General features: G+C 45.0%; 1 protein-coding gene across 2 annotated transcripts in view; it reads right to left on the bottom strand.

The window, feature by feature from the left end:
* Window positions 1–4,389: 4,389 nt before the first annotated feature.
* The window catches only part of chchd6a (coiled-coil-helix-coiled-coil-helix domain containing 6a), a 234,671-nt gene continuing 216,397 nt past the window's right edge, over window positions 4,390–22,663 (bottom strand). The window contains exon 8 of one of the 2 annotated variants that reach the window (XM_056273814.1): window positions 4,390–5,401. In XM_056273814.1, the coding sequence (XP_056129789.1) occupies window positions 5,378–5,401 (24 nt within the window). In that variant the 3' untranslated portion in view covers window positions 4,390–5,377. The remainder of the gene's footprint in view (window positions 5,402–22,663) is intronic. The other variant, XM_056273813.1, reaches the window with a different exon arrangement.

The raw sequence follows: 22,663 nt of genomic DNA, 5'->3' as shown, positions 1-22,663 counted from the left end.
AAAGAAGGTCAGATCTACCAACGCAACCGTCAACACCTGCGACAAAGCAGAGTGAACACTCACACTACACACACACACACTTCACAGCAGACTGTTACCAGCGCTAACAACAACACACAAGCCCATCAGCAAGAGCATGCTGAACCTCCAGACACGAACAATCAGCGACAACCAGACACACAGCCTGGTTACACCACGAGGTCAGGTCGCACGATCAAACCAAGACAAATCCTTGATTTATGAATGTTAAAAAAAGAGAGAATTTTACACCAACCTGTACTATACCTGCTATGTTTTGAAAAGAAATATTTACAGCGTTCACTTACCTTGTGTACCTACCTGCTGTTTGCAGTTACCAGTAATGAAATGAAAAAAAAGATGAAATGTTATTACGGTGTCACATTTAGACAGTGAAGGAAATGTTTTACACTACTTTGTTGCAGTCCAGTTATATGAGTTCCACTTTCATATTCTTTCTTATTAAGATTGTATTCGCTTATAAACGTGCTCAACGTGGTCTGTATCTCTGCAGAGAAAGCAGCACTTTTCAGAAAAAGGGAGATATAATATTTGCTAGTAATATTTGATTTGCTAATGTCCCTTACGGCTTTCCGTAGCACCACAACAAAGTCACGTGATGTACGTAACAACGTCAGTGGGAATCCGGTCGGTGAATAAACACCCAGCACGAGAGAAGTCGTCCTTGCTTTATTAATGTTATAAGTTAACATAGCCAGAGGGCACAGATCATTACAATACTGATGTTTTTATTTTTCATTTCGGCACATGGCGGGTTAGGCTACTGCTGCGTCTAAAATGGCAGGCTATTCTCATCTCCACTAGAGGGTGCTGCAGCACCTTCAGCACCCCCCCCCCCTTCCGGCGTCCCTGTTGAAGTACCCGCTAGCTTCGGACACCTGCTCAGCCACCACATCTCTGGAAGTGTTGACACATCTACCCAGTGGTGCTCACAGTGACTTCTGAAAATTGTCCTTTTAAAATTTTTCCTTTTCTCAGCAACCGACTCGTGTTTACGAAATTGGTCACGCGCTCCTTTCTTCTTCTTCTTCTTCTTCTTCTTCTTCTCCGCAGTGAGCAGAGAGATGGCGCACGCACTACCTAACCACACAATATCGGAAATTAAAAAACAAAAAACAAAACTGAATAATTTGTTAGAGTGTCTTCATGTGACCTTGAGCAGGCATGCTGGGATTAACACGCAGGGGTTTCCTTTTACCAGCGTGTTGGGTCTCAAGACCAGCCATGAAGGATTTACCCCAAAACCAACTACTAGAGGATGGCAGGCCAGGCGCGAGGCCCTGTGGTCGCACACTTCACACAGCCCGCGCGACGGTTCCGAGGAGATGAGATGTAATAAATACAAATATATACATGAATAATGAGAAAATACGATCAAAACACGCATCTCAGACTTGTTTGTGCTGTACTGACACTGTGCAGCAAACATGTGCCTTCATGGACTGTTGTTTCCCCCCTGCTCGTTGCCTGCATTTAGAAGTTATGGATAGACAATACATCCACGTATTCATACTTTACAAGCACAACAACAACAATAATAATAATTACATTTATATAGCAGTTTTCTAGGCACCCAAAGCGCTTCACATAGGAGGGGGTGCAAGTATTCCTACCAGAAAATCGACGTGTTCACAAACCACAAGAAGAAGAAAAAAGGCAAAACCAACAACCCATTTTAGCGAGTTTCAAAGCCCATGCAACCATCACACAAACACACCCAAAACACAAACCCAGACATGATGGAAACACAACCATCACACATATACAATCATCACACATATACAATAATCCAGTGGTGGAGGAAGTATTCAGAACTTTTACTTAAGTAAAAGTAGCAATACCGCAGTGTGAAAATACTTTGTTACAAGTAAAAGTCCTGCATTCAAAATCGTACTTAAGTAAAAGTACAAAAGTATTAGCATCAAAATATAATTAAAGTAGTAAAATTAAAAGTACTCATTATGCAGGATGGCCCATTTCAGAATCACATATATTATTGGGCGATAATTATTGATACAATAATGTGTCCATCACATTGTTGCAGCTGGTAAACGTGGAGCTAATTTCAATTACTTTATATACTGCTGGGTAGCTCAGCCTATAAAAATGTATCATCATTAGTTGAGTTATACCTTGTATTAATAATCTAAATCTGCAAAGTTACTAGTAACTAAAGCGGCCAAACGTAGTGGAGTAAAAAGTACCATATTTCCCTCTGATATGTAGTGGAGTAAAAGTATAAATTAGCAGAAAATGGAAATACTCAAGTAAAGTACAAGTACCTCAAAGTTGTACTTAAGTACAGTACTTGAGTAAATGTACTTAGTTACATTCCACCACTGCAATCATCCCACAAACACAACCATTATACAAACACAACCATCCCACAAACACAACCATCCAACAAACACAACCATCCTACAAACAGAATCATAACACAAACCCAACCATCATGCAAACACAACCATCACACAAACACAACCATCCAACAAACACAACCATTGTAGAGCCGAAGGAACGGAGAAGACCGTAGGTTCACACTTTAGCCGTGTAGGCAACTTTCTTTAATCCACGGTAAATCAGAGAGACAACCAAACTACAGCTTGACTGAGCGGAGGTGGCAAGAATAACCAGAAAACTGGCTGGACAACCATAACTTAACCCTGCGTTAACCTGCCAGGGCAACCATGACTTAACCCTTAGTTCCTGGGTTGAATTCTGTCCCCAATACGTGTCCACCACACCATCACACAAACACAACCATCACACAAACACAACCATCCCACAAACAGAATCATAACACAAACCCAACCATCACACAAACACAACCATCCCACAAACAGAATCATAACACAAACCCAACCATCATGCAAACACAACCATCACACAAACACGATCATAACACAAACACATGCAAGAGGAACCGATTTTGCAGCTTTTTATTCATTTATTTTTATTTTGTCAGTTCAGTTTATATTCCACAGCGAAAGAAACTCCCACACCGGACCTTACAGAGAGAAAACGAGAGGAAGCACATTTCATCGTTTTTAAAGCTCGAGGTAAATACGGACACTCGCTCCACCCTGGCGACACGCGCGTGAGTTCGATCTCCATGCGCCTCCCTATCTGGAAGGCTGGAAGGAGCAGCGGCAACACCAGCTACCCTTGAATATCTCACTCTCATGTTTTATTTCCGACTCGTCCGCCGTGTCTGCCTCTCACGATACACCCCCCCCCCACACTTCCTTGTTCCCTCGTTGCAGCGGTAATTGGGTATGACACGGGATCAACAGGGAGAGAGGGAAGGATGCATTTGAATGAGGGGAACATGTTCCGTCTTCCCCCCCTCTCCTCTCGAACCTGCTGTCTCCCAGCTCTCATCCACAGCCGTTACCGTAGCAACATCTGTGTGACCGCATCCCCCGTGTCATTTCTTTTATTAAGATTGGCCGATGCTGAGCAAACGCGTGTGTGCGCGTGTGTGTGTGTACACGCAGAAGGCCTTGACACTGAAAGTCAGTGCACTGCTCAACCTTTTTTTTTCATGTGCTTTAAGCCAATTATTCCACCTCTAAAAAGTATTTTCAGCCACATCTCAGATAATTTACCTTCTGCTCAGAAAATGTGTGAATCCGAGTCCAACTGGTTCAAAGAAGGCAGGTCATCTTAAATAGCGGTGTAGATTTAAGAGTCGCGCTAAAATGAGAGAAAAACCAGCGAGCAGCTTGCTGACTGCAGAAAAGGCTCACGGTGTTTCTCTTGAACCTTGATCCAGGTCCCACAGAGCTGAGTGTGGGGGCATGTTGTTTTGTTTACCCGGGTGACAGATTTTACTCAAGTTTAACAACTTCTCCACGCGGGTGGCGTGGCGGTCTACTTCGCTGCCTACCAACACAGGGGATCGCTGGTTCGACTCCCTGTGTTACCTCCGGCTTGGTCGGGCGTCCCTACAGACACAATTGGCCGTGTCTGCGGGTGGGAAGCTGCACTAGCGCCTCCTCTGGTTGGTCAGGGCGCCTGTTCAGGGGGGGCGGGGACTGGGGGGAATAGCGTGATCCTCCCACGCCCTTCATCCCCCTGGTGAAACTCCTCACTGTCAGGTGAAAAGAAGCGGCTGGCGACTCCATATGTATGGGAGGAGGCATGTGGTAGTCTGCAGCCCTCCCCGGATCGGCAGAGGGGGTGGAGCAGAGACCGGGATGGTTCGGAATAGTGGGGTAATTGGCCGGATGCAATTGGCTCTGCGCATAACTGTAGTCCACTCACTTCCGGTTTCTACTGCAGCGGCCATGCCAGTTTCCTGTTTGCTGGTGTGTCCTACCAGCAAACGAGGACATCCACATATTTATGTGGAGGTAACTTGATATGTGCAACTTGAAACGTCTCACCCGTTTGCTGGTGGCTGCGGGTGAAAGCTTGTCGGCAGTTGTGTGCATGGCATCGACATTTATCCATGGTAAATCTTCACTGTCAACAGCACACACCAACAAACAGGAAACCGGTATGACCGCTGCAGTAGAAACCGGAAGTCAGTGGACTACAGTTATGCACAGAGCCGGTCGGCGAGGAGAAAAGGGGGGGTTCAAGAAGTTCTGATTTATTGCCCCCCAGCACCAAAGACACTTAGCAACATCACTACCGGCAGCATATGAATGGTTTAATAAAATCATGCAATATTAACAATACAGCTCTGACAAATCATACACACAGCCAGAATTACCTGAGTTAAAATGTGTGTTATTAAAAATACAAAATCATAAAGCAGTAAAACATTAGAAAGCCGTCTTGTCTATCGGATATGAAACGCAACACCAACGCACCGTCAATCCAGCCAACACAAAATGTTGGTTTTGGTGTCGCCGCCCTACAAAACTGTAAAATGAAGGACATGAACTGAAAAGGAACGACCAGGCTTCTAACAAGCGACTCTACGTGTTTCCAGTTCCTTCAAATAAATAAATAAGTATAGCTTCTCCTGGTTTTGTGAATGACTGAATTGAAAGTGTGTGGACTTCCAACTCCAAATTCAGACAACCCTTTTTATTCCTTTCCCTGCAGACTGGAGCAATGCTGCATAATAGTAGTGCAACTTCCAACTCATATATATATATATATACACCGTGGTCAAATAGAAAGAAATGAGTTTAAAATACAAAACAAATCAAAACAAATAAAAATGAAGGCAAACCATCAGTCAGTCAACCCTCCATCTGCCAGTCTGAAGGAGATCAAGCCAAACGCAGGAGTAGGGTAGGTGTCGATCTTAGTGCAGAGGTGACGACGTCAGTCAGATGTTTCACCCTCTTCTTCTTCTCTTCTTCTCTGTATTTACTTCCCTTCATCCATGGTTGACCATCAAGTTCTGAGGAGCAAAAACAGAGAGAGGAAAAAGGAGTTGCCGCATTAGTCCCGTCGTACAGTGCTCAACCCGTCAAGTCCCCTGACCTTCTGATCCCCTTAAGACGCCAGAAGTGTGTGTGTGTGTGTGTGTGTGTGTGTGTGTGTGTGTGTGTGTGTGCGTGCATGTGTGGTGCACGCCCCTCTTAAATGAGCACCGCTGAAAGGTCAGACTCGGTGAAAATAATGATCATCTCAGAAATTGAGAGAAGATGGCCTTCTGAAGGATGCCGTGCGGAGCGACGCCTGCATTCCAGCAGCTCCCAAACTTCTAAAAGCAGAAGAACGGCATCTTAAACACGCCCAGGTGCGAACCACGGTACACTTAATCAGCGACTGTCAAGTAAATGCTCACGTCTTGTGGCCGAAACCTAGCGGGTTTTTTTGTAGGGGTGGTCTGTGTTGCTGTAGACAAGCTGGGCCTTCCGGCCGGATGGTGGACTACTAGGGTCTAAAAAGGAAATCCCTAATATCCTTCTTTGTAGTCTCTCTCTCCTTTCTGAACGGCCTGGCCCCCAGGAGTTCGCTAACTTTTGGTAGTATTCTGCTCTGTTCAACACCCCCACACACACACGATCCTGTCTCAAGTGCAAGGCTTTACACACTGGAGCCTGAAAGTATTTCTGACACCGACTGTTTTATGTCTGCTGTGCTGCAGCCTGAATTAAATATGGATTATTTGAGGTTCTGACTCAAATTAATTATTTTGACCAATGACTGCTCGGATAGGCTCCAGCATCCCGTGACCCCGATCGAGATAAGCAGCTTGGATAATGGATATTTGAGATGTTTTTGTGTCAATGACCTATACACTCATCCCATAAATTCAAGTCAAAATTATTTGTATTGCTCATGTCACAATTTGGTCCCAGAGGGCTTTACGATCATATTACACTCTGTACGACACCGCCATCCTGAGATCCTCCATTCAGATGAGAGAAAAACTCCACCGAGAAAACCTTATCAGGAAAAAAAATAATGAGAGAAACCTCAGGAAGAGTATCGGAGGAGGGGTCCCTCTTCCATGATGGATAGACAGGTAATAGGTATCTACTGACAATGAAAACTTGAATTTCTTGAGTTGATAAGCGTTCAACCTCACCGCTGTGACAATCAGATGTGAGGTAAAATGCATGTGTTTTCTTTGGAAATGTCCTTGAGATCCGGCTTGGATCACACTCTTGGCTTGAACGGCTTGGATGATAGATGGATGTCTTTGAGATGGACTTCATCAAAGTTGGCCTCTGGCCAAATCAGACAGCTGGATATGATTTGGAATAGAAACTGTCTAAGTGTCCAACAGTTCATAATGCATGTCAGGAAAGAAGCGTTACCATGAAGACAAAGGAACTTGCTGTGGAATTGGGAAACATAATTTTAAGGAGCCATGGATCAAGGGAAGGGTATAACAATAAGCTTAAAAGTTGGGAGCTCCCAACAGCACAGAAGGCTCCATCATCAAACTGATAAACTGCACAAGGAGGTCTTTGATCAGACAGGGGACCAGGAAACCAATGACTATGGGTGTAAAGCAACTACAGAGTGCCTTGACTGAGACCAGTCCAAGCAGCAAAGTCTGACCACCCAGACAGAAGCTACTTCTGAGGAAATGGCACAGACAGCACACCTGGAGTTAGCAGAAAAGCACCTGAGAGACTCTAAGGACATAGTACTAAAAGATTGTATGGTCTGATAAAACATAAATTGAACTCTTCAGTGGGAATACAGGGTCCTATACTGGAACATGGTGGGCTCAGCATCATGCTAAGAGGATGCTTTTCAGCACCAGGGACTGGGAGACTGGGACTGCTATAGAGAGAACAATGAATGGAGCTAGTTATGGGAAAATTCTTGAGGGGAACCTGCTCAAGAGTGCCAAAGACCTTAGGCTGGGGGACGATTTGTGTTTCAGACTGATAATGACTCTGCGCAAACAGCCAAATAAACACTGATATGGCCTCAGATTAAGAAATTGAAAGTTGTTGAGCAGCCCCCTTCAAAGCCCAGGCTTGAACCCCATTGAATCTCCCTGGAAATACTTGAGGACTGATGCTGACAGAGGCTCCATGTCCGACTTGACAGAGCGCAAGCAAATCTGCAAGGAAGAATGGTTAAAAATCCCCCAAACCAGATGTGCAAAACCAATACAATCACCGCCAAGAAGACCTAAAACCTGTGATCAGTTCTTACACTTTTCCCGCAAATGCCTTTCAATTACTTTCCATGATTTCTCCATAACTGTTAGCTTCATTTCCATGACCCCACCCCATGGTAGTTTTAAAAAAACATTTTTTAGAGATGCCGCTGAAAAGGTGTGGTTTTACCCAACACATGATGTGAAAGTCAGTCTATAGTTCAAATACTGTATATGATGCCAACCTACTCTCAACAAATTTTGCAATTCATACTTTGTACATGTCCAATTGCAGGCACTGATTATTGAAACTGTACTTGTCTGGTATACTGTTGAAGCTAGCTAGCCAACTGATATGAAAGCTAGCAAACGGAGGTGCATATTAACATGCTGAGATAAACTGCTAATGCACACAGACAACAGAAATGGTACAGCCCTGCCACAATGATTCCACGCACCGGCACTTTTTTTTTCTTCTTTAAATTGGTTTCCTCCAGGTGCTCCGGTTTCCTCCCAAAGTCCCAAGACATGCAGGTCAGGTGAATTTGCCGTACTAAATAATCCCTAGGTGTGAATGTGTGTGTGTGTATCAGCCCTGTGATGGACTGGCGGCCTGTCCAGGGTGTCTCCCCGCCTGCTGACCAGTGACTGCTGGGATAGGCTCCAGCATCCCTGCGACCCCAATTGGAATAAGTGGTTTGGATAATGGATGGATGGATGAACTGGTCAATCAATCTAACAGAGTTTATACAGCTTTAGTCAGAATTCCATGACTTCTCCAAAATGTTTACAAAAAGTTTTTTTTTAATAATTTTCCATAACTTTTCCAGGGACTGGAAAATTTACTTTATAAAATACTGGCTTTTTGTGACTGTATGGCCCCTGTGTAATTGCTCTCAAAGGTACATCACAAAATATTGACTCATATGTTTGAATACATTTATCTATCCATCCATCCGTTATCCAAGCCATCCATCCATCCATCTATTATCCGAACCGCTTATCCTGCTCTCAGGGTCGCGGGGGATGCTGGAGCCTATCCCAGCAGTCATTGGGCAGCAGGTGGGGAGACACCCTGGACAGGCCACCAGTCCATCGCCGGGCCGACACGCACATACACACACAGTCACACCTAGGGACAATTTGAATACATTTATATAAAATATATTTCTGTATACGTTTTCAATAATTACCTCATTACAAGAATTTCTAAAAATACATTTTCAATTTTTCATTACAGAGCATCTGGAGTACATTGATATTCTATAGCAGCGGTCGGGAACCTATGGCTCGCGAGCCATATATGGCTCTTCCGGTGACGGCATATGGCTCCCAGACAATTTTGAGTTGAAAATTATTTTTTTTTCAAAAAAATCAGTTTGGAACTGATTTTAAAATACTTGTGATATTTCTTAATAATACTGTGTCATTTTAAAGTAAACAGAAATTAGTTTTGAAGATAAATTTCACGGGTCACGGGTCACCCGTGGGTCGGGTCGGGAACCAATGGCTCGCGAGCATGTCCGGGTCATTGTAAAGGTGAAGAAATCAATTTTATCAGATAGCCAACTAGTTTATCCGCTTCAACCCTTGTAACGGAAAAGATGGCGAAAAGAAAAAAAGACGATGATTACCGTGCATTCCAGGCTGCGTGGACAGAGGAATTTGCATTTGTGGAGAGAGCAGGATCTGCGGTATGTCTAATATGCAATGATAAAATTGCATCGATGAAACGGTCAAATATAAAGCGGCACTTCGATACGCACCATGCTTCATTTGCATCGAAATATCCAGCGGGGGACAGCAGGAAAAGGGCATGCGAGGAGCTACAGCGGAGAGTGCAGACGAGTCAGCAGCAACTACGTGTGTGGACCAAGCAAGGTGACGGGAATTCCGCTAGCTTTGCGGGGGCTTTGGCAATAGTAAGGAATGGAAAGTCATTCACAGATGGCGAGTATGCCAAAACATTCATGCTTGATGTGGCCAATGAACTGTTTGATGACTTCCCAAATAAAGACAAGATAATCAAACGAATAAAAGACACGCCCCTGTCAGCAAGAACTGTGCACGATCGTAGCATCATGATGGCAAATCAAGTCGAGGAAACACAAATTAAGGACATAAACGCCGGGACATACTTTTCTCTCGCGTTAGATGAGTCAACAGACGTTAGCCATCTATCTCAGTGCAGTATCATTGCCAGGTATGCTGCAGGTGACACACTGCGTGAGGAAAGCTTGGCTGTTTTGCCAATGAAAGGGACAACAAGAGGAGAGGATTTATTCATGTCTTTCATGGAGTTTGCTAAAGAAAAAAAACTACCGATGGATAAACTTATTTCTGTCTGTACTGATGGTGCACCCTGTATGTTGGGGAAGAACAAAGGATTTGTAGCGCTTCTCCGTGAACATGAAAAGAGAGCCATCCTAAGTTTTCATTGCATCCTGCACCAGGAGGCGCTTTGCGCTCGGACGTGTGGCCAGGAGCTTGGCGAGGTGATGTCTCTGGTCATTCGAGTGGTCAACTTTATTGTTGCCCGAGCTTTAAATGATCGCCAGTTTAAAGCTCTGTTAGAAGAAGTTGGGAATCATTATCCCGGTCTGCTTTTACACAGCAACGTGCGTTGGTTGTCAAGGGGGAAGGTGCTCAGCCGTTTTGCAGCTTGCCTGAGTGAAATCCGGACTTTTCTTGAAATGAAAGGCGTCAAGCATCCTGAGCTAGACAACACTGACTGGCTCCTGCAGTTTCACTATCTCGTGGACATAACTGGCCATCTGAACCAGCTCAATGTGAAAATGCAAGGTATTGGAAATACAATCTCATCCCTTCAACAAGCAGTGTTTGCATTTGAAAGCAAGCTGGAAGTCTTTCTCAGGGACATTGAAACAGGTCGTCTTCTGCACTTTGAAAGACTGCAACAATTTAGAGATGCATGCTTAGCAAGTGACTCCACTCAACATCTGGATCTCCAGCAGCTAGCTGGCTTTACGTTCAATCTCCTGCAGTCATTCAAAGCACGTTTTGGAGAATTTCGTGCGCGCACTGGTCTTTTCAAGTTCATCACTCATCCACATGAGTGTGCAGTGGACAAAATCGACCTGACATGCATCCCCGGGGTCTCTATCGGAGACTTTGAGCTGGAAGTTGCTGACCTGAAGGCATCAGACATGTGGATGAGTAAGTTCAAGTCACTTAATGGAGAGTTGGAAAGTCTTGCGCGACAGCGAGCAGAGCTGGCGAGGGAACACAAGTGGACAGAAATTAAAAATCTTCAACCTGAAGACCAGCTGATTCTTAAAACTTGGAACGAGCTTCCTGTGACATACCACACAATGCAGCGTGTGAGTATTGCCGTATTGACCATGTTTGGCTCTACATATGCATGTGAACAGTCTTTCTCGCATATGAGGAACATTAAGACCAACCTACGCTCACGTTTAACTGATGGAAGCCTCAACGCCTGCATGAAGCTCAACCTCACCACATATGAACCAGACTACAAGGCCATCAGCAAAACCATGCAGCACCAGAAGTCGCATTAAAAGTAAGACATATTTAATTTATTATACGTTAAAAATACTATATGGCTCTCAATGAAATATATTTAGAAATATTTGGCTTTTATGGCTCTCCCAGTCAAAAAGGTTCCCGACCCCTGTTCTATAGCATCACAAACTGCTGAAAACGTTTTGGCTCACTTGTAGCCTCTGGTTTGTTATGAGCTTTAAAAATACTAATGAATTGGAGATAGAGCAGAATGAGAGAGCAGAAGATAGGCAACAAAAGAGAACATTGAAAGTTACACTTAAAGATGTTCATCTTTTCGAGACTTGGGTCTGAAGCTTTGGTACCTTTGCCCGTATACTAAGGTTGGGTAATATGTCAAAATTTACCTACCAGCCATCGTCAGCCCAACAATCAGCAATTGTTGATATATTATAATAGCTCTAGACCCCCTGTTGAGAACAACAGGGGGGTCTAGATCTATTTCCTGGAGCTGTGTGGTAGAAGCATCAAGATTATGTAAAATTGAGTTGCTAAACTGTTCATGGCCTGCCTCTGGCTTTCCCAAACTCTTTAGACTTAGAAGACGATTTCCTGCAGTTCAAAAAATAAAGTCTGTGCATTTGACCATCAAAACCAGAAGCAGCCACTAAACTGCCTTGCAGACGCTGACCTACACTCCATCAAGAAATCATATTCTAGGTACAGAATGGAGACTGGTCTCTATTAAAGAAAGAAAAAAAAGAAAACAATCCTCAAACATCTTGGACTCACCTACTCCGAGAGCATTATCCCCACTAGCAGTAGGCTATTATGAGGGAATAGCCTATCTGCCATGAGGAACCTTTGAGTTGTAGACTGCCAACTATATGCTTCAAAAGCCCCCTCAAGCAACTGATAAGTTGATCTCAAATATACAATCTTCATCTCTAGTCTATCACCTAAAATATATTAAACATATTATTCTTTTCTATTCAATAATATACTATGTTCTCCATGAGAGTCATATAAGGCAACTTTAGCATGATATCAAAGACAGACACAGCTTATCAAGCCTAGGCTATTACCTCTATATCGGTATAGGTTTGGTGCAGTACTGTTCAGAGGAGATACTTAGATATAACCGTGCTCTCACGTCAGCCAATATTCCAACACGAAAGCTACTGAGTGAGGTTAAGCTCAACAAAATGACTCCTAGCCACATTATGAGAAAATGGCTGGGCTGAGACCATTGTTATGTGCTCTCTTGGCGAACAACCGACCAAACCTCTAAAGTTACGTGAGGTTACAAAGCAATAGCATATCAAGCCTCCTTGATAACTTCTACGTGAATACCGTTGGGGCAAAGGCCACAGAATGCTATCTCATTTATTGATGAACTTACTCCAACAAAAGAATATCCACCAGGTCGAACAAACTGCAAGAAAAATGCTGCCTATAGCTTGGGTGACTTCTGTAGGAGTATAGCTGAGCCGTCATGGAACTCAACCCTCGGAGCTAGGTTTCTTAGCTACAGATCAACCATTCTCTAGACACACTCGGAAGACTGTACTCTTGCAACTTGCTCTACGAGACATAACAAGGTAACTTTTAAGAAAGCTCTAGCTGAACGGGCCTATGTGTCATCTATGTGGTCTATGTAACAGCTGGGTCACTCTGGAATTGATCCTAGGAGTTAAGCTATGGTCCTCTTCAACAAAAATCAATGAAGTCCCTGGAAAACTTTGCAATAGGTTCTCTGTCAAGGAACAAGCCAGACAGCACGATTCCATGCTACAGTGGATGACCTTGCTTTAAATACCATGAGGGAGCTCAGTATGTGTGTGCAGTTACCCATCAAATGGCCAAGATCAATAAACACCTAGGATTCCTGGTAAGATGGTCCTGAGAGCCAGCCTATCAAGTCTTGGTGATAACTAGGCCATGTGAACACGATTTGAACACCATGCAGACATTTTCATCGAACATTGTTGAGAAACCTTGGTCTCCTATATCTATCAGTTTGCCCCACAAAGGCAAGGTGATATGTCTTTCTGGTGAGATGCTCTCCGAGGAACACAATATATGATGAGCTTTACATTGAGCTTGTGGGTATTTATTCCAAGGAGACTTATCGATCTGGAAGGTCAATGAACTTGTTGATTATTCTCTCCAAGAGAACCCTTATAGTAAAAGATGACTCCTTGCTAAGACTGTATAACCTTGGTTACCTATCATTGGAATACTTCACACTAAATGCTTTACCCCCCTCAGAAAATTAGAATAGACACAACGGACATGAATCAAAATTGCAAAAGTATTTCGATTCTGCCTATGCTATCACATAAAAGTGACAGGGCTACACTATAAATATATCAGGCATGTCTTTTGTCACACAATTTTGTCTTTACATTAACAACAACAACTACTAATACTACTAAACCCAGCCACTGAGGATGCACAAGCCAGTACATTCTTAGTGCCGGTCCCAAGCCCGGATAAATGGGGAGGGTCTTGTCTTTACATTATGGTGAAATTATTTGTTACCTAAATGCACCTCGTGATTTGGCTTGCAAAGATGGCTGAAATACAAAATAACAGGTGAATGTATCTACTGCTATGGTCCAAACAACTTCATAAGCTTGAGGGTAAATAGCTGGCGTGTCATTTTTACCACACGTTCCAACAGAAGTAAACACTCCAATCTAGAGTCTCTCATCCTGGCCAAATACCAAACCACTTATGATTACTGTAAAGTAGCGTTTCTCAACGGGGGTGGCACCGCCCCACAGGGGGCATTCAAGAATGTTGGGGGGGCGCAGGAAGCAATATTTTTGAAAGGGGGGGCATTGAGGTGTTTTGGGGGGGCATTTGTTTAACGCGAGTTCACACCAAAGATTCAGCTGAAACTTGCAACTATTTGCAAAAGAATGTCGTTGACAACATACTAAAACCAGCCAGTTTACATCGATGCGACCAGACAAGACGGTGTATCGTTTCCATAGCAACAACTCTTAACTTCAGTGTTTCGGTCAGCTTTCTGTAGCTGGATAGTTCCCCACGGGAACATCGGGATGTCAGAGTGTTATCTACAAAATTTCACCAACACGGCCTTTACTGTGTCAACTCAGGGAAACGGCACCAGTGCAAAATGGCCGCTTCCTGATTGGCTGCTGTTTGTTATCAATAACAAGAGCTAATTTAAGTTTGAACGTCAAATTTCTAACCGTTGCATTTGTTTGACACTCTTTCTATTCACATAGCTTATTTCCTCCTGGGGAAATAAAGATAATGATATTCCAACTGTCCAGTTAAATCAATGATACAACACAGAATCATAATCAACATTAAACAGGTATTAAACACTTAAATGTGGTTTTTGAGTTATAAACTGAATGATATGACTGTACATAGATGAAACACATCAGTGCTGGTGTTAATATTCATATTTCTTACCAAATTTATAAAAATCAGTATTCCATGGGTTGAAAATGGCTCAACACGACATCTAGTTTTAAATCAGCCCTGAATCTTGCAAGCCCAGTGCTGACAGAGTTGACCCGTTGGGATCTACGTAATGACATTGAAAAAAAAAATGTTGACACCCTCTAATCAGAGGTGGGTGACCCACCTTCCCCCCCAATCCCTGCCCTTGAGTGAGTCTGTGAAACCGCGCTCATTTTCAAATATAAGCTGACCGAGACTCATGAGTCACAGGAGTTTACTCGCTAACTTTGCACCTTTATTACATACTCTACCTTCTGAATTCCTCTCAGTTCACAGTTAGCTAGAGTTTTATTGTTTCATCATTTTCCATTTTGGTGCAATGGCTCGGACTTGTAGTTTTGACGGCTGTAGAAGCACCACCGGATAACTGGGTCAGCCAGGGGCAGTGTGTGATGCCGTGCTGTAAGGCGGAGGGGACTGGGGCTGGTGGAGGGGACTGGGGGCCGGTGGAGGAGACGGGGTATTGCGGCGAGTCGGCAACTCGCACCGAATTCTTCTAGTGGATCTCCCCAGCTACTCCTGCCCATGCTCCTGCCTCACCCCACCCCCACCCCACCTTCAGCCCCATGGCCACTTTTTAGCATTTTTCTAAATTATGCGGTGGGTGGAGTTAGGCTCAGACCTGGGGGAGAAGTTTCACTTTAATATTCAGGGAAAACAATTAGCCTACATTTTAATTGATGGGGGGCGGTAAGGGACCTGGTTAATGAATAAGGGGGCGCTGGCTCAAAAGACGTTGAGAACCACTGTGCAAAGAGTTGCTCACTTTAAGCAAAGTCGAGCTGTTGTTTGTTTTTTTGGGTGACCTTTTACTTGACACGTGTGCACTTATTAAATAAATATAATGTAATGAAAGAGACAACTGCTCCTTTTTACTGGATTAACTTGACTGAACGCCAGCAGCCTGCTGTCGGTCACTGCACTGTAACAAGCTGCTTCAAACAGGGATTCAGAAACAGACGACAGGTTACCGTAACATCACATGCCACGGTCGACAGTACAGTTTTAACAACAGTAAGCCATGAAAATCACAGTTCAAGTAAGCCTACGCCATCTTCTGGTGATTTCCAGAGGCTGAATTTCATATTTCGAGATTTTTCAAGAGGGGGGGCGACGCCATCCAAAGTATGTAAAAATGGAAGTAACTGAAAAAATAATGAACCATTCTAACATCAGATTTCCCAAATTACTATAAAAAGGCTTTTTTTTTATTCCAATGTATGCAAGACACAACCTGATCACACAAGTCAGACTGTTTGATCCCATACCCAGATTAGCTAAACAGCATTAGTATAGGAATGGTTCACAAGTACCATCATATGAGTAATATCACGAGTATTTGGCAGCTATCACATTCATGCAGGGGAAGCTTTAAATCACAGTTATACACAACGATGACACTTCCATCCAACGCACACCAACACTTCTGCATCTCAGGATCAATCGCTTAAATCTCCTGCACATTTCAATCTCTGTTCAAGAGTTCAATAAAGCCTTGTAGAACAAATTCAAAAAGAGAGACCGGGGGTATTTGGGCGGCAGACATCGACCGGGCTCCCAGGCTGGCTCGGCTTCAGAGGCTGGCCAGCAGCAGGGAGGCGGGACGGCCAGCGGGACTGCTGGCCATCACCGGCATCCTCCAGCTCCCCTCGCCCGTGCGAAGCCACGCGACGAGCTGGTGCGACTGTTGGGTAACTAGCTGCCAGACACACACGGAGACGGGCAGCGAGACAGAGAGCGTGACTGCATGTGTGTACATCCATTTTGTATACGGTACAGTATCTTGGCCACGCCGTATGCCGTTTGCTCCAGCTGCGAGATGAGCCCTATTAAAACCACAAGAGTAACCGAGCAGGCAGATCAATATCGCCACTCTCATTTTATCCCCCCCCCCCACTTCCCTCTGCTTGTCTTGCTGCAACATCTATCTTCGCAGTTTTACTCCCCTCTTCTCGTCTCACCTCCATCCCTCTTCTCTCCTTCAGTTTCGTCTGCTCTTCTTCCTTCTCCATCCCATAACATGTCCTACTCTCTGCTGGACACAGGCTGTATGGGCTGTTTGACTGCCTGTGTGCAAGTCCTAGTATATGTGTGTGGGTAATGTGTGTGTTTTATTTGTTTGCATAAATGTGAGAGAGGGAAAAAAGAGAGTCTAAAACAGAGACACAAAGAGAGAATTAAACATCTAACAGCAGCTGAAGCTCCAACTGAGAACAACTACTACTACTACTTTCAACTGCTGCCATTAGAGGTCGCCACAGCGGATCATTCGCCTCCATCTCTTCCTGTCCTCTGCATCTTCCTCTGTCACACCAGCCACCTGCATGTCCACATCCATAAACCTCCTCTTTGGCCTTCCTCTTCTCCTCTTCCCTGGCAGCTCCATATTCAGCATCCTTCTCCCAATATACCCAGCATCTCTCCTCCACACATGTCCAAACCATCTCAATCTTGTCTCTCTTGCTTTGTCTCCAAACCGTCCAACCTGAGCTGTCCCTCTAATATACTCGCTCCTAATCCTGTCCTTCTTCATTACTCCTAATGAAAATCTTAGCATCTTCAACTCTGCCACCTCCAGCTCCACCTCCTGTCTTTTCATCAGTGCCACTGTCTGCAAACCATACAACATATAAAGTTCTAACTGAGAACATGCTGACATAACTGTTCACACTGGGCCTGGGCGTCCATGTAAACACATACATGTTCATTTTCTTCTTTTTTGTTGATTTTATTTCAATTTAGCTCTTATTAGGTGAACAATCCAAAAGTATTCTTGAAAAATAATGCCAAAGGCAAGAATACACAACCTCTCAGCCACCAACACACATATTTAGTCCATATGTGTGTGTCCTGTACTGAACACGCTGCTGACTATATAATGGTATTTCTTCCATTTCTGTGGATCTCTGACCATAATGGTCCCAAGGCATCGGACAATGGGAGCTTGAGTTTGCACACACACACACACACACACACACACACACACACACACACACACACACACACACACACACACACACACACACACAGAACCAGTGTGTGTCACTATGCCAGTTGAACACCCCATCAGGAGGCAGAGAAACCAGGAGGTAGTCCTCAACCTTTGGGCTTTCAGTCTGTCGGGTCAGAAGCAATATGTCTGACTGCCCGACTTGCTGCGTTGATGTCCACCTGACTGACAGGTTGTCCCATCCGCCTGTATTTCTGTCAGTTGGTCGATCTTTCTTTCTGTCTCTCTTTCCATCACAGACAGTTTTATTTCTTGACAGATGAAAGTTACCAATGAAACCCACTGATGAACTAGACATATTATACAAAATAATAATATGGGCGTCCGGGTGGCGTAGCAGTCTATTCTGTTGCCTACCAACACGAGGCTCACCGGTTCGAATCCCTGTGTTACATCCGGCTGGGTCAGTGTCCCTACAGACACAATTGGCCATGTCTGCGTGTGGGTAGCCGGATGTGGGTATGTGTCCTGGTCGCTGCACTAGCGCCTCCTCTGGTCGGTCGGGCGCCTGTTAAGGGGGGGGGGGGACAGCGGGATCCTCCCATGCGCTACGTCCCCCTGGTGAAACTCCTCACTGTCAGGTGAAAAGAAGCGGCAGGCGACACCACGTGTATCGGAGGAGGCACGCGGTAGTCTGCAGCCCTCCCCGGATCGGCAGAGGGGGTGGAGCAGCGACCTGACGTAAACAAACCTGATAGCAGCGTAGCTCATTTGAATGAAAACTGTTTAACACATAATAATTCGGTGTCGGAGAAGGTGGGACGTCGTGTAATTGATTTTATTGCATTTGGAGCAGATTTGGAGCATGACGTGGTTAGGGCGGGCCTGTAGATGGCGACATTTCCCCAGTAATAGAACTTTCGCGCCATTGAGTTGCAGGTCAAGTCAAGTCAAGTCAATTTCATTTGTATAGCCCAATATCACAAATTACGAATTTGCCTCAAGGGGCTTTACAGCAACACAGCATCCTGTCCTTAGACCCTCGCATCAGATAAGCAACAACTCCCTAAAAATAAAAAAGAAATACCTTTATCAGGGAGAAAAAATAGGAAGAAACCTCTGGGAGAGCAACGGTATCGCCAGCTCAGACAAGCTTGCTGGGGGATTAGTCCAGTCACAGGTCCAGTCAGGAAGACTTCGGGGAGATGACACACAGTTGAAGTTATTTTAAAAACCTAAAAGATTCAGGGCTTTTGATAAAACATTCAGGGCTTAAAGCCCAAGAAGCCCCCCCCCCCGCTGCTAAAAAGTGCAGTTTCCGAAGTCACGTGATCAGTTGGTCACATATTGATCCATGGGTGATCCTTTTTACAAATATTTTCCTGACATTTTAAGCATGATTATTAAAAAGTGAGACAGAGTTATTACAAAGTGTCCATCCATCCATTATCCAACCCGCTTATCCTGCTCTCAGGGTCACGGGGATGCTGGAGCCTATCCCAGCAGTCATTGGGTGGCAGGCGGGGGGACACTCTGGACACACACACACACACACAAGCACACACGCACACACGTAGGGACAATTTAGTACGGCAGATTCACCTGACCTACATGTCTTTGGACTGTGGGGGGAAACCCACGCAGACACGGGCAGAACATGCAAACTCCACACAGAGGACGACCCCCAAGGTTGGACTACCCTGGGGCTCGAACCCAGGAACCTTCTCGCTGTGAAGTGACCGCGCTAATCACTGCACCACTGTGCCACCCATTATTATAAATATTATATATTATCATATATTAGAAAGTCTGACGAGATTTATTACTACTATACTACTACTATTATCATAAGTGTGACAGGTATTACAAAATGTGATGATTATTACAATGTGTCGGTGCAGCATGTTATACCCACGGTTAAATATGGTGGTGGGTCAGTGATGGTTTGGGGCTGTTTTAATTGTAGAGGCCCAGGGGCACTGGACAAGAGCAATGGCACGATCAATTCAATCCAGCACCACGCCGTTTTGGCTGATAATCCGGTTCCCTCTGCCAGAAAGCTGAGACCTTCCAGCAAGACAACAAGCTGAAGCACACATCGATCTGTTATTCCCTCATTTGTTATCATGGCCGGCAGCAAGTAACAGGCACCGTTTCAGAATGCAAGCACATAACTTTACTGTACTTCAACTACTCACTCTTCCCTGGCTCTGTGGGTTGGTCAAATGGCTGTGATCGGCTGGACAGCCGTTCAATCAATCTAACTTGACCAATAGGTTTTCATGTTTGGGGAACTCAGTGTCGTTTCATCAATGACTACTTCAGGAAAAGGTGTGGGGTGGGGGGGTGGAATCACGTTCCCGTGAAAGTGTGGATGTCGCAACACCCGTAACAACCGCGACACGCCTGGGACCAAATAACAAGCACAGGCTTGGGAGGGGAGCGTCAGGGCGCAGCCTGGTGTCCATTCAGCCGGACCCAGCTTGGCAGCCTCAACTGAATAGGAAATCCATCTTATCTGATGACTTACAGGCAATTGGGAGCCACGGGAGACGGGCCCAGCCTCAGCAGTTGATAGTCCTAACCACTACACTACTGCGGAAAGGAGAGACAGCAGGGAGGAAATGAACGGGGGGGGGGGGGGGGGGGGCAAAAAAATACACATTTACAATGCTCTGTCAGAGTCAATAAAATTGCACTATTCATACAGAGCGATGAAAATAAAGATGCCAAAAAGAAGAGTGATACTTAAAAGCTGGTTCTCCTCAGAGATGTTGGGTTTTCATCAGAGGGAAGCGTGCTTGTCGGCCGAACGTATAATGCGAGCAGGCCGGTTAGTTTACAATAGCAGCTACAGCCTCAGTGAGTAATGGAGGGGCTTGTACCCCGACGAGTGTTTACCGACACTTTCAGAGAGCGAACAGGGAGGGACATCTTCAGGAACATAACACAACCTCCACTGCAGAAGGGGAAGAAGTACTGTAATTCACAGTCGGTAACAGATGGTGTTTAAAGCTGAACCCTGGGCTGAGCAAGCGGAGGTAAGGCCGAGCAGACAGTGAGGACTGCGACTGCTCGACAGTTAGCAGCAAGTGGTGCAGAAATGTTTCATTCCACGGGTATTGCTCAGTTGTCGTCAGTATTGTCGAGCTATTGAGCTACAGGCCTCAGTTGGAAACAACATGCAATATCCAAGGGGGCACACCCCCCCCCTCTCTCTCGCATTACCACCCTGTAAGAGTGTAAATATCAACACTGCATTTCCCAAATGAACTTCCATTCCCATTCCTGTAGACTGCAACGCCCCTTATGGATAGCTATCCACAGAGCTACAGTGCTTGTCTGTACTAAAACTGACCTTTTTATATTTTATAAAACACTACATCCTTTGCAGAAGTGTGTTGAGGCCTGAATGTTTAGAAGTACTGGGATGAGATTAAACTACAGGAGGAGCTACTTTACAATGCAGGATAGAAAATAGGGCTGTGCAATACGGCAAAAATATCACGTGATTTTTTTTTCGGGCAGGATCCTGATCCACGATCTTGTCACATTTCTATTTCATGTTGGTTTTTAAGACTATTTTGTAAGTTACTGAACAGTACAACCAAACTAATTTCCCTATTTAGAAAAAAATATAGCCCTACAACAGGGATAGCAACATGGTCCAGAAAGGTCTGGTGTGGGTGCAGGTCTCTGTTCTAACCAAGCAGTTACACACCTGATTCTATTAGGCAACCAATAGTCTTTGCTAAGGACCTTGATTTGATGTGTAACTCCTTGGTTGGAACAAAGACCTGCACCCACACCGGACCTTTCTGGACTATGTTGCCTATCCCCGCCCTACAAGGTAACAAAACCTAAAATAAAAAAAGAATAAACTTTCCAAGTCATGAATGAAAGGAATAGTCAGATTCAAATAAGGTTCTGAAGTGCAGCTAGACCATAAATCATCATCATCAGCCACTCCTCCAGGGTCGGACCGTGGTGGCAGCAAGCTAAGTAGGGCACTCCAGATGTCCCGCTCCCCAGCAACACCCTCCAGCTACTCCTGGGGGATCCTAAGGCATTCCCAGGCCAGATTGGACATGTAGTCCCTCTAGCAAGTTCTGGATCTACCTCGGGGTCTCCTCCCAGTTGGATGTGTCCGGTAAACTTCCAAAGGGAGGCGCCCAGGAGGCATCCTAATCAGATGCCCGAACCATCACAACTGGCTACTTTCAACACGAAGGAGCAGCGGCTCTACTCCAAGCTCCCTTCGGATGTCCGATCGCCTCACCCTACTCTAAGGCTGAGCCCAGACACCCTACGGAGGAAACTCATTTCAGCTGCTTGTATCCGTGATCTCACCCTTTCGGTCACCACCCAAAGCTCATGACCATAGGTGAGGGTGGGAACGAAGATTGACTGGTAAATTGAGAGCTTTGCCTTCTGGCTCAGCTCCCTCTTCACCAATGCTGCAGCAAATCACTTGTAGCAAAAAAGCTGGACGTTTTGAATTTTGTGTTGAATCTTGTCAAGGCATTCAGTCCACGAGTAGAATTACTTTACTCAGTAAGTAGCACAGGAAGCTATCGCCCTTTGTCATAGTGACTAACACCTGGAACATGAAGACACAGTCAGAGAAAAAAATAAAGAATTATAAGTCCGCGGTGGTGTAGCGGTTTAAGCATCGGCTTTGTGTCGATGCAGTTGCCCACTGGGGACCGGGATTCGCGCCTCAGATCCGACCATGGCCGGACTCGATGAAGCAGCGATAATTGGCAACGCTGTCTTCGGGAGGGGGGTGGAGTCGGCTTGTGTTCATCACATGAATGCGTCTCTGGGTGTGTGGGGAAAAGCAGTGGTTCGGCCTGGATTCGAGACTGCCGGCCGGAGAGATGCAGTTGGCAAACGCATGCAGTACGAGGGTGGGTGTTTGAGTTAAAAAATAGGGAGCGATTGGCCACTAAATTGGGAGAAAAAGGGAAAAATCAGAAATAAATTTATGGAAAAAAAAGATTTATGATGATTTATATCCTGATGAGCTGGTTGGCGCCTGGCATGGCGGCCTCCGCCATCAGTGTGTGAATGGGTGAATCTGAGGCGTACATCATAAAGTGCTCTGAGTGGTCGGTAGTCTAGAAAAGCGCTGTATAAATGCAGTCCATTTA

Source organism: Lampris incognitus, chromosome 2 (assembly GCF_029633865.1).
Source record: "Lampris incognitus isolate fLamInc1 chromosome 2, fLamInc1.hap2, whole genome shotgun sequence".
NCBI lineage: Eukaryota > Metazoa > Chordata > Actinopteri > Lampriformes > Lampridae > Lampris > Lampris incognitus.
Note: the sequence above shows the minus strand (reverse complement) of the source record. Positions and strands in the feature narration are given on the sequence as shown.